This window comes from Paramormyrops kingsleyae, chromosome 15 (genome assembly GCF_048594095.1).
Source record: "Paramormyrops kingsleyae isolate MSU_618 chromosome 15, PKINGS_0.4, whole genome shotgun sequence".
Classification (NCBI taxonomy): Eukaryota; Metazoa; Chordata; class Actinopteri; order Osteoglossiformes; family Mormyridae; genus Paramormyrops; species Paramormyrops kingsleyae.
Genome location: NC_132811.1, coordinates 24,813,311 through 24,826,349, shown reverse-complemented (window position 1 = coordinate 24,826,349; position 13,039 = coordinate 24,813,311). Strand labels below are relative to the sequence as shown.

General features: G+C 42.6%; 1 protein-coding gene across 6 annotated transcripts in view; it reads right to left on the bottom strand.

The window, feature by feature from the left end:
* Positions 1-8,890: 8,890 nt before the first annotated feature.
* The window catches only part of elavl4 (ELAV like neuron-specific RNA binding protein 4), a 64,970-nt gene continuing 60,821 nt past the window's right edge, over positions 8,891-13,039 (bottom strand). For 4 of the 6 annotated variants that reach the window (XM_023821375.2, XM_023821378.2, XM_023821376.2 and 1 more), the window contains 2 exons: positions 12,813-12,839; positions 8,891-12,592 (listed from right to left, as the gene is read on the bottom strand). In XM_023821375.2, the coding sequence (XP_023677143.1) occupies positions 12,265-12,592; positions 12,813-12,839 (355 nt within the window). In that variant the 3' untranslated portion in view covers positions 8,891-12,264. The remainder of the gene's footprint in view (positions 12,593-12,812; positions 12,840-13,039) is intronic. The other 2 variants (XM_023821379.2, XM_023821377.2) reach the window with 1 other exon arrangement.

Genomic DNA, 13,039 nt, shown 5'->3' with positions numbered 1-13,039 from the left:
CGGGGGGGGCGCTGTAACAACATTCATAGCCCCCCTGCGCCCCCCTAAATTCGTATGCTACATGAGTTTAAAATAAATGTATTATTGTTATTATTATTATTTACATTTATATATGTGGGCTAAAATTTTGTACGCTGTGAATACACAACACAAACATAAGCACATTTCCATATTTTCTTTCTTGACTGACTCTTAATCCGGGTATGCCAGGTTGTCGAGTGAAAAGCGAAGTTAACTACAAAATAAATTATCAAGCTTGTGGAAGAAAGACAGTCTGAACAAGAAATCAAAGTGAGTTACATATTTGTATAAACTGTAAAACGTGACTGCAAAGCCTGGCATAAATAACATCGGTTTTTAAAATTGTCTTTTGCTTCTTAATGTTGGCAATCTAGTGTAAGTAATACTTGGAGGACATTAAGGTCAAACGCATCTGCCCCTCCTAACAGAAAAACTGGCCCCAGTCTGCCTCCCCGAGTTGAAATGATCTAGAACCACCACTGCTGTAGGGATTGTAACGTATTACCACAGCATTACTCATGTGCTTTTGAAATTCCATTGCTTATATGGTGCTTGATGCTAGGTGATATTATAGTACATGTAATTACCTTCAAAGCAACTTGTGGTGTTGCTCCTTCTGCACCTTGATGTTATCATACAGAGACTCACCTTGTGTCTGCCTGCAGCATCCTTTTGGAAACATACATGCAGTGGTCAGTTTATTAGATGTACCTACAAACAGTCCGATCCTCCAAACAGTGAATCACGTGGCTGAAGCTGAGTACATACAGCACAGACAGGCTCAGGAGGTTCACTCACTGCTTGGCTCAACATCTGAATGGATAAGATGCCCGATCAAACTGGATTGAAATATGGCGTGAACGTTGGTGCCAGATATGGTGGTTCCAGCATCTCAGGCACCTTCCTGGGATTTTCCCACACTTTCTGGAGTTTACAGAAAAGAGTGCGATAAACGAAAATGTTCAGTCAGCCGTAGTTTGTTGGGTGAAAACTCCTTGTTAATGAGAAAGGTCAGAGGACAGTGACTTGTTAAAGCTAACAGGAAAAGCACATGTACAAAAAGAATAGCTCAATACAACAGTGGAGCTGAGAATGGCTTCTGCCTTCCTACCCTGGAGGCACTTCTGGAGTAAGAATGTCCTACCTGGGACTAACTAGCTGTACATAATAAAATGGCCACTTAGTGTAAATCTTTGCAAGGTTGTAATAGGCTATAAAGCAATATCTATCTATCTATCTATCTATCTATCTATCTATCTATCTATCTATCTATCTATCTATCTAATCAAGTTGAAATGCATTGTGGGTGCAAATGGGTCCCAGCTTTGTGTTTTCATTCCTAAATCTATGGTGCTGGGGTTACTTAGTTTCCCTAAATTGTCTTCAGCATGTCAGTGAATGTGTGTATATGTGTGTATTTGTGAGCCCCCAGGCAAACCAGACTCCCGTAATGAGAATTTACTGTTTTGGAAGCAGATATTTTGAGCCTCAAATGACAAATATGTAACCTGTGGTTTTTGAAGACTCGTTAGACTAAAGGAGATATATTGTGGTTGCTGGGTGCCTCTTTTAAAGCCAATATGACCAACTCCTGGTAACAGAACCATTTTGAATAAAACAGAAAATCTAGGAGGGGCTGTTATATGAATTCCCATCTTTCTTTCAGCTGTTGTCCCTAAGAATAAGTGTTACATGTTTAAAAATAAAGCTGATAAAGAACATAAATGACATAAAAGCCCAAACAGTCCTCTGTTGGCTAAACTGAAATAATAAGTAGTTGCCTAGCCCATTGTCCCGGCTTCTGGTGCCTTGCATTTATTCAGACAGTGTGTTGACTAGACGCAGACCCCCTGCCTTCCCTCGCAGAGCCAGGAAACCCCAGTACATCATTACACTGAGTTGTTTTGTCAGGCTAGCAGACACGCTCTTTCATTAGAGTACAGAAGACTTCCGAGCTGTACGACACACTCCAGGAAATCCTGAGAGGTGTGAGTGTCGGACCGGAGGGAGTAAACAGTGTGGAGCCACTGTGGGCCAGTTTTACTTTAATAGGGAGTTAATTTACACACCACTTTGTCCAGTTCAAGTGAATTCAATTCCAGCTTTTGCTGTAGCTTGTTAATTTTCCAAAAATTTTGGTGTGTTGTGATTCTCTTCTGTCCTTACTGCTTTCCCGGCTTAGCGAGCGGTTGCCCTATTGCTTGGCGCCGTTTGATTTTTTCTTTCCTAGAAGTGAATGTTTCTTTTAAATTATAGTGGTGTTCACAGGACCTTGGTACCTAATTTCGTTCCCTAACCTGCTGCCCCTCTGTTCTTGGAATGACACTAAACCTTCTTGAATCTTGATCTTAAATCTTGAAATGGGGACTGCATTCACCCTTGGAGGGACATTATTCTTAGTGGGACAGACGCAAGAGGTATGGCGCCGTGACATCCTGCATCTCTCCGTTGTGCCGGGTGCAGGCATCAGACGTGAAGCATTAAGACAGCTGTCCCAAGCATCGACGGGCATCTGTACCATCACGTCTCAGCCTTCACCTCCTGCGCGACCCAATATGGATCACGCAGCCAGGCCCCGTCTGGCCCACCACCTACGGGAGCGTGGCATGCTGGGATTCAGGGAGGTCTGTCCCCCTGACAACCACTGGTCTCCGTGATGGAGTGCAGTCGTCCAGCTGCTGTTTCACGCCAGATTAGGCCTCCCGTGGTCAATTTGCTTTTCCTAATGTCAGGTCCCCTTCGCCGTTGGATCGTCTGTCGCCTAGCAACGCGGACTGCAGCCAAGAGGGCCGGCCATGCATGCAAAATTCCACCTGCAGTAGTACAGGAGGGTGGGGTGGGGGGGGGGCATGTGAAATAGCTCCAAACGCTCTGTGCATACCGCGGGAATACGAGCAGGCTGGACGGTCACCGGCACAGGAGCCCCCGTATTTGCATCTCTGCCACGATTCCCACTGGCAGCTAGATTGTGCTCTCCGGTGCTGTTTATGTCTCCGGGTCCAGATCGCACGTCGTGTGAGGACGTGAATACCAGATTGGTTTTGGTGGGAAACGGTGGAGGCACTTACGCATGTGATTACATTTGCAAGGCATGAGAGCGATGAAGGTCAGTGAATCAGAATCCAATTCAATATTTACGACATATAGCAGAGCCTGTTTAAAGGGGCCATCTACTTTGCGGGCACCTTAATGCACCGTGGTGTAAATCAATGCAGACATATTACCTCAGCAAAAATCCGGATGATCTAGATGCAGAATTACAAAGAAGATCTGTCAGGGAAGAAGCACACCTGCAAATTGTCCAGTACACAAGTAAGTCCGTACCTGTAACTCTCCACAAAACAGTCCATGTCTGTGACTGACCACATCTAAACAGTCCATGTCTATGACTGACCACATCTGAACTGTCCAGGCCCCTAACTGGCCACATATAATCTGTCCTCGCCTGTGAATGGTCACGTGTAAACAGTCCACGACTGCAAATATATCTAAACAGAACACTCCTGTGAATGACCACATCTAAACAGTTCATGCCTGTGTGTGACTACATCTAAACAGCTATGCCTGTAACTGACCACACTGACTCAGTACACGCCTGTGACCGACCACATCAAAACAGTCATTCCTGTATCTGACCACATCTAAACAGTCCATACCTGTAACTGACCACATCTAAACATTTCCCTGAAACCTCTTCTCTCTGCTTTTCCACTACTCATGCACCCATTCTATCCTGCAAAGAGCCCATTGCATCAAGCGATTCATGTGATCTCACTCATGTCAAACTTTGAACTTCTCAATGTGTTTGATTGGGTCATAATTGACCTGCTGCCTGAAGTGGCTTCTTTGCTTAACATATTAACTGCTGATTGTAAATACTTAATCTGAAGAGCAGTTTATATCCACTAATACTTCACTTGGACTTGGTTATAAGAGGATTGAGAGTACAGGTGGTCTGAGAAGTGGACTTTCCACCCAAGCACCCCACGCCACCTCAAACCGCTCAGAACTACAGGGACTCTTTATATAAGTGCATAATTCATAGCTTAATCTCAATTATGAACAGGTCTTGCTGCACAGTCAACAGCAGACAAATGCATTTAGACGGAAGTTACACAGAATACTATACACAAAAATGTCAACAGCCACAAAATCAATACAATGTACGCCAACTGTGGTGGGGAGAAGTGTAAGCGCACCAGTGCTAAGAGAGACCTGGCACACGACACTTGAACGAGTGTGATGATGCTGATTCTGTATGGTTAATTAGACCTGGAGGTGAAGCATAGGTGAGGTGGCATTGACCTAAGAGGGAGATGAAAAGTTTGGAACAGACAGCAGTGACAGCAGGGGGGAGAGAGCAGGTGAGAAGATGTCTGTCTGGCTGCCTGCTCCCAGATGGCCCAATGAACGTGCTTTTCTGTTTTCATCCCCGTTTCCTCATGATGCTGGGCTCTCTGGGTCGCACCCATATCTGAGTCGATTGTATGACTCTGCCTTGTTAATTACAGGCTTAAAGTTTATTATAGACTCTCTTCTGCCAGGGATCCCCCAGCCCAAAAGCTGCTGTAAGTACCTAAGAGCCTGTGGGATGGTCAAAGATCTGATAACGATCAATAGCTATTTAATATGAAGTTACCACTTACCTCAGAAGACGGACACAGCTCTTTTTTTTTTTGCTCCTGTAGCATTTTTGTAAATCCTTAGGTAAATATCTGCTTTATCAAATGGCAGCAAAGTGTCACGTAGTTTGACCGCATGTGTAGGAAGGCTAAAACCCCAAAGAGGATTTTAGGCTAGCCAGAGGACATTGCTGTATATGTCAAAAAATGAAATGTAGTTTTCTTTGAATTTATGTCCTCTAACTGTGAAAGTCCTGAAATCAAAGTTTGAACCAAAGAAATGAAGACTGAACCTGCATCTCCAACATGTGTTACTCTTGAGTCACGTGACATTTGTTGATCTATGCTCAATTAACACAACTTGTCCTCATCAGCATTTTATAATGACATTAAGCGCTTTACAATCCCATGTATAGCTTCACATGTTGAGCACTCCTGCTCAGCAGCTCACGAGAGCATTTCCTCACAGCCAGCGTTTTCATTCAGAAAGATGTGTGACTGGAATGTAGAAACGGCTGCAGTCTCAAAGTGCCTGATGCTGAAAGAATCTTTTTTTAGCGCTGTAGATGGAGTTGGCCTCCCTCCATTGCCCCTCTCCGCTCAAGGAGCCCAGCCACGCTAGTTAGATGCTGATGCTCATTTATCTCCCCTCCAGGCCTCTAGCATGGGCGCGTTGCTACCACATCCAAAAAAGAATCAAGAAGCTCTCCTTTTCCTCGTCTCGTTTTAAGGTTGCTAAGTCCAGGTGTGTGGCCTTCAAGTTAGAACAGGGGTGTCAAACTCCAGTCCTGGAGGGCCGGAGCCCTGTGTAGCTTAGTTCTTTCCCTGTTCCACCACAAATGATTCAGCTCAAGAGCTGTGTGGTAATTAGCACAAGGACTTGCAAGGAGTTGAATTAGGTGTGTTAAATGAGAGAAAACCCAAAAATGCATAGGGCTCCAGCCCGCCAGGATTGGACTTTGACACCCCTGAGTTAGAAGCACAACATGATTGAAGAGAAAGGCCTAAACCCTTTGCTGGAAAATAACTCATTTTGGGGCCAGACCGGCTGGGGCTGCAGTCACATGAACCAGGGGCCAGATCAAATACCGGCTCTATTCCATGTGCTGTAGGCCATTTTTAATATTTTTGCTTGGGGGTGAGTTTTCTTTAAAAAATTAATATGTGACTGACTAGGACTTCAGGCTTGTAGACTGAGACAGTGAAGCTTTTGTAAGACTGAATCATTTCGCTTAAATTGTCAGGTGTGCTGAGATTTTAGCTGGAACACTGGGCATTGTGGGAGGGGTGTGACTGACGTCTTCCTCTGTAGTCAGGTGACCAGCAGGGTTGTGCTGCTGATTAGTTTAGTCTGTCCCTTGTTTTCTGCATTATTTATAAATTGATGTGTTCTGTTTTGTTTGGACTCCAGTTGCCTGGACTGCAGCCTAGATGCATCCCCAAGAGCCATAGCTGTGCTGTTTAATTTCATCTGTCCCCAGCAAACCCACCAGAAACAGCGTGTGTTGCACTGATCTCCCAATACCATTCCCAAAACGGGAAACAACAACTTCCAATAAAGCCGCCCTTCACTGGCCAATCCCTGTATCACATGGCTCTCTGGCCACAGTGATCCTCACACCATATGACTTGCTGAAATAATGTGCTAAAAATATACAGATTTACCAATAATGAATAACGTGACTGAAATGCTAATGCTGGTGAGAGACCATAAGTTTGGTGTGTTCTCTGTGACTCTCAGACGTCCTGCTTGTTATCCAGCACTCTGGGAAGTGATTATATTGATGGGGTGTCAAAGGGGGTTTGGGGGTGAGTGTTGAGTCCCTGATTCTGTGTCAATTCAGGGAGAAACTAGAGGCCACACGGTTCTGTAGGTGTACCCCCCAATTATCAAAATGTAAAATGTGATTCTGTGTGTTTTTGGTCCGTTAAGAACAGAAATGTGATGATGACTTTGGTCCTGAAAAGGTAGCAATCAACTGTGAAGTATTAAGACCATCCAATTCTTATCTTCGAGGCATTCAGTGACATTTTTGTAGACTGTGTTTTGCAGCAACATAGTCATGATTTCCAAATAAATTAGTAATTAGGAGGGTGGAGTGAGATCAGCATGTATTGTACCTTAAGGCTGTCCAATTCAGCTCTGCATCATGATGAAAAGATTAGAGTATTAGGGGAATTTGCATTTCCCTAAACCCATTTCATGAATGCCACCTATACTCAATATGTCACACCATGATCTGTGACTATATTGCCTTCTGTTGAATTTTTGATAATTTTTTGATTATTCAATGTTCAATTGTTTACAACAATTGTAGGTTTGTTACATTCATATCTAACAGACAGTTATTGAAAAAGTTCATAGTGCAAACTTACAGTCTGGAATACTTTTCAGTATGCATATGAAATCCACCCTAGAAAACTTTTTTTTATTCTCTGTATTTATGTAAATCTGTGTCGTATAATATATGACTATAGAGTCAGTCGACAAAGCCGAGATGTTCGGCTTGACAGTTCCAGTGTGTGAACTTCGGGGATGTGATGTCTAAAAACAGGGCTGCGGCATGTCATCACGGAGTAAAAATCACATTTTATCTCTTCAAACCGCTCTCACTGTAGTCTTTGAACTTGAACTAAAATAAGTTTGACACCACCGCGGGGGACGAGAAAACACGTAGCCTCAATAGGCATTTAGGGAAAGATGGGGGCGAAGCAGTGAGAGGCGGGAATCATCTCTCCTGCCGAGGACACGAAGCTGGGGGACGGACGCTATTGAGCGTCACCGTCTGTCGCTGTGTAAACAGGGAGCGTTGTGCACGCCGGGCTCCTGCGGCTCCCAGCCTCGCTGCCCCCGCACCGCCCGCCCTGCCCACGTGGCCCCACTGCGATGAGGACTTGGCGGCTCCCCGGGAGGTGAGGAAAGCTCCGGGTGATGAAGGGCCGTGGTGCCATATGGAGGGGAGTCGCAGGGGGTTGGGGGGAGCATTTCCATTCACATGTTGCACCGTGTGAGTCCCCGTGGTGTTTATTTCAGGGCACGGCTTGCTGAGGCTGTTTACTGCCGTTATTGAAGTCCGAGGAACGTAAGAACATAAGAGTGGAAAGTTACCAGCCTTGAAGGCTTGACATTGCAGCTCAAAGGCAAAGGCAGGCTTGAGGCGAGAATCTGGGTGGCCGATAGAGTTGGGGGGGGGGGGGATGTGTGCTTTCAGAGCCCCTTGGTGTTCACATAACAAACTGCCATAATTAACCAGCCATGTAATTTTTAAGTCATTCACTAATTTTTCAGATTTTCCTTGATATATTTAGTGTACGTTATTATTTTTTTTTCTTCATATTATGTTTCTCATTTACTTGTCAAATGCTTGTTTAATGTTTTATATAATGACTGTGCATTGAATTAATTTACTGAAGGACATTCAGACTACAAATAGTCACACCTTGTATATTGCAGTTAATATGTTAGAGTGATAGTGATGCTGAAGATTGTCAGAATGGTAACTATATTGATGGCTGACATAAATAGGTGAGAAGCAGCTTTAGTGTGGCTGCTGTTAGCACAGGGTTAACGAGGGAGTTCTGCTCCACAGAGCTGTAGCACACGCACATCAATAAGTCGCTGTCATTTCTTCATGCTGATTTAGGCCTGTTCAGGACAGAAGGCTGAGGGGGGGCCGGGGAGTGGGGTGACTCATGTTTGGATATTAGAGTCTTGATGAGATTTTTGGCTCATTAAGCCACTAACAACCGGAAAAAAAGCAACCCTGGTGAAAATGCCTTTTTAATATGTGATCGCTTTATCATTTTTATATATATATAAAGGCAGCTGTTTGGAAACAAAAAAAACAAATGCAAGCTTTGACAAAGGGTCTCTGTAGCTTTGAATTTTTTGCTAGCGTCACTAAAATTATATCAATAAAGGAGATGCATTATGGAAATATGAGGACAAAGGGTGGGCTGTGATTTCACAGGTGAATGTGTCTGTGTTATATTTCAACATAAAGCTCTTCACCATGAGGGTCTATAGACAGGCGTATAAATTTGGGGGTTTTGCACTGCTATTTTTATGCTGTCCTCAGCTCCACAGTTTTATTTATGTTTGAAAAAATTCAAAATTTGGTTGGTTAGTAAGCAGTGTTTTAAGTTTGAGCGACGGTAAATTTAAGTTTAGACATACGTCACAGCACCGAAATACTGCTCACCCAGTGAGTACATTTCTGCACTAACAGTAATGACCGACACACCTCTTAACACCTCATTTTATTGTCCCAACATTCAAAAGTACAAATAATTCAAACACAACAATTTTATGAAAAAAAAAAAACAAAAATAACCAAAAACATTTACAGCAAGTTTTTTTCATTTTGTTTCCAGTTTCAGAAATGACCTAAACTAGCAAGGATAACATGAAGTCATTCATCGCAGTAATTTGATTAATAATAATATTAATAAGAATAACAATAATTATAATGATAATTATAATAATTGATAAGTAATAACATAAGTAGGAGAGACCAGTTCGGTCCAGTGAACTTTTTTTTTTCTTCAAAGAGTTTATAGATTTTCAGATAGTAAAACAAACACATTTAAGGAAGAAATTAAATGACAAGAGCCTTATTCCTCACTTGACCTTCCCTCCCACACTACTGGTTGTTGGTTTCCTATTGGCAGGCTGCCATTGTAAGGCGCTCCAGGGAGTGATATGTGCCACAGTGGGCAGGCCAATGCCTTAACCTCGCGGCTTTAAACACCCCTACAGACACACGCACTCGCAAGACACGCACACACGGACGAGGGTCTGGAGAGGGCGTGCACACGCGCGCCTCTCAGGACATCAAAGGAAAAGAAGATGTGCACACTCATCGGAAGAGATGCACAGCTGGGGTCAGAACGCGGTCCACAAACCCCAGCTGTGCCGGTGCGTCTAGGGGCCCGACTTCGACTCTGTGCTCAGAACGTCGACTGGAAGTGACATGTGAGATTCTGTTGGCTAGAACTCGAAAACGTAAGAAAAGGTATGTGTTCGAGTGCGTTTGTGGGTGTGTATTTGCGAGTAGAAATCATCTCCCACAAAGGCTTGTGTTGCATAAAGACCCATTTTCCCGCTCCTCAAACTATTCCCTGCATCAAAATACAAAAGGGATCACGCTTCCACCTCTAACACCTCCTATCAAATATTGGTATCGCCGTATAAATCAGTAATTTGATCAAAATATTCTGCAGTACCGCCGTAAAAACCGCTTCACAGGGAACCTATTAAAACTACACTTCATACCCTCATTTTTGCATAAAGTTTGTCGTAAAGCAACAGTAGTGTGTGATGGGAGGGCTTAGAGCGGCTGTTAAAACTACACAAACTTATCACAGGTTATATTGAACCAGAACAACCATTATAACATTCTAGTAAGACTAAACTTTATTGAAAAAGATTTAAAGATTTAGTGTAACAAGACAAGAAAAAAGCAATAGCAAATTTAACTATCAACTAGGTTATGCATAGCGAGTAACTGTTTTCTAGTAATCAGGGAAGAGCGTCACCAACCCTCTTGACATTTTTTTTGTTTTCCCCTTTTTTTATTTTTTATATTGTAATTTCGATATATTGGTACAAAGCACAAACGTTCTAAAAGGTTTCAGTGCACTGGACTAATGGAAGAGCCTCCCCCCTAGTCATTTTGTTCCCTTTTTGTTCAGATACTCCCCCCTCCCCATACCAGAATCACGCAAGAACACAGACAACGTAACAAATAAATAAATAATCCAGATAAATAAATAAATTAATCCATGAAACGATCGATTAATAAATAAATACAATTATTTTCGAAGCTTTTGTTCATCTTTTTTTCTTTGCCGCGGCAGTTAACTAAAAGTAAATTCAAAAACGATTTTTTTTCCACAAGCGACATGACAACATATTAAACAGGATTCCTCACGAGTTTTCTAAGTAACTGAACCATCACTTTATAAAGCTGTCATATGAAAAAGACGAGCTTAAACAAAAACATTGACAACTCATATAGATATAGATATTGTGGAACAAAAAAATCAGACTATATATTATTCATTTGTACACAACAAATAAAGACACAGCTGTACCTTTTAAATAGCTCCTTTGTGGAAACAAATACCTAGACTAACAAAACTAGCTAATTATTGAATTCTGACAAAACGCTTCACACTCAGCAATTAACCTAAAAGTCAGCAAGCCAAAAAAACGTGTTAAGTGATTCTTACAAGGCCCCGATTCAGTCCTGATGAGGGCCAACAATTAAAAACAAAAAACAGCAGCTCAATTCAATGCCAACATCGAAGTTTTTTTCTAAACAACACATAGAACAACAAACTTGGATATTTAAGATATGTGAGTCATGTTATATAGCACCTACTGCTGATCGCTAAAAGGAAGTTTCATTGAAAACGTTTTCCTTTCCACAAAATTAAAAGAAAGAAGGAGAAAAAACAAGGTGTGTTTTCTAAATGGACATGTGTATTCTTTACCGATATTCTGTAGACTGATGACAGAAAACGAGTAGACAACGCATCGCCTTGGTTTGGGCTCTGGACTGTGAGGACGTTTACGCCTGGGATGCCCCCTGCACCCTCTCCCCCATCGGACCTCGCCTTCGGATAGCTACGCACTAAGAAAAGTTACGAAGTTACGATCACCTGCCTGTGTTTGCATCCCTCAAGAAAACCTCCCGCCTACGTAACCATCACCGATCCAGTCCTCCAAAAACAAACAACCTCTTATCCTAAAAAGTTCCACAGCAGAACGAACAAGACAAGGTGGCAACCCACCCCTCCCAAATTAGCCAGTCAAAATATTTTCTCTTTTTTCAAATCCAGATTCATGTAAAAATTCTTCAATAATTATTATTTTAATTAATATTTATAAAAATAGATTTTCTTCTCTTTATTTTTATTTTTCTAAACGCATTTTCAAGCAAAGAGATCTTCTCTTTGGCAACAGTGGTTTTTAAATCACCTAACGTGTCATGTCATCAGGAAAGCTCTCCCATCCCATCCCATCCCATCCCATCCCTCTCCCCCAGCTCCCAATCCCCAGTGAGGAAAGACGTGTTTGTAATACAAAACGAAAACATGTTAGAAATTCTCTTTTTTTCTGCATCAGAGGAAAAAATGTTTGTGTTATCCCTACTACTTTAAACGGGGGTATCCATATCCCACGGAAAATGAATGAGCGGTCACTTACTTTATAAAGAGTCCCCTCCCTAAATTTCCCAGGAAGGCAATATTCTAAGGACAGTGGATCCGGATTTAAAAAAGAAATCCTAAAACAACAGCAAGAAAATAGAATTTAAGTAAGAACATTCTCTTCTTTGAAATATGGGGAACTGGTTTTGCTACTGTTTACAGAGAAGAGAAAACAAAATAATAACGGAAAAGATACACAAGAGAAAACCCACAATGTTATAGGTTTTCCAAATCACTATTTTTTCTCTCTTAATTTAGTAATACTTAGGCAGCGTTGGCTTATAGGTCCAAAGTTATATTATAAGCCATTTACAGTTCTGTTTGTTTGATTTCCTGTCTGAAGTTGCAGTGGTGGGCAGCTGTTGGGCGGTGGTGTCGGTGGCGAACGGGCTTTTCATCATGGCCTTCAAGACTTGTGGGTCTTATTGGTTTTGAAGGAGACCTGCAAGACGCGGTCACCCAACCGGTACCCATTCAGGCTAGCGATGGCCATGGCCGCCTCGTCGTAGTTCGTCATGGTTACGAAGCCGAACCCCTTGCACTTGTTGGTGTTGAAGTCGCGGATGACCTTGACGTTGTTGACGGCGCCGAACGGCCCAAAGAGCTGCCACAGGACGCTCTCATCCGAGTCCGGGGACAGGTTGTAGACGAAGATGCACCATCCCGTCCCTGTGTGTCCGGGGATGTTCATGCCCACCAGGCTTGTCATGCTGTCGATGGTTATGGGGGAAAACCTAGATCAGGCGAGAAAAATGGAGACAGACGGGAAGAATGGACAGGGAAAAAAGAGAGATCCAAAGTCAGTTGAAAGCTGTGCTAATGAGATGAGCTACCATTAAGCAATGAAAAAAGCAGATTCCCACAGTGAAAGCTGGGCACTCCTCCCTGCCTGCAGCAACTGCAGTAAGAGATCAATATCTAATGCTGGCAGAAGTTTCTATATGTAGTATTTACCTTATGCTGGGTTTACTGTCCTGCAGGCTAAAGTGGGACAGATACCCAGTAACGTTAAACATGAACACCTTTCATATAAAAAAAAAAATTAAGGAAAAACACTGAATTCAAATCTTCAAAATCAGGATGTACGAAAATGATAAAACAACAGTGTGAAATTATAACAACAGCAACCCAAAACCGTTTCACAATGGGAAAAAAAATAACATTTAAGCATTTTAGCATCA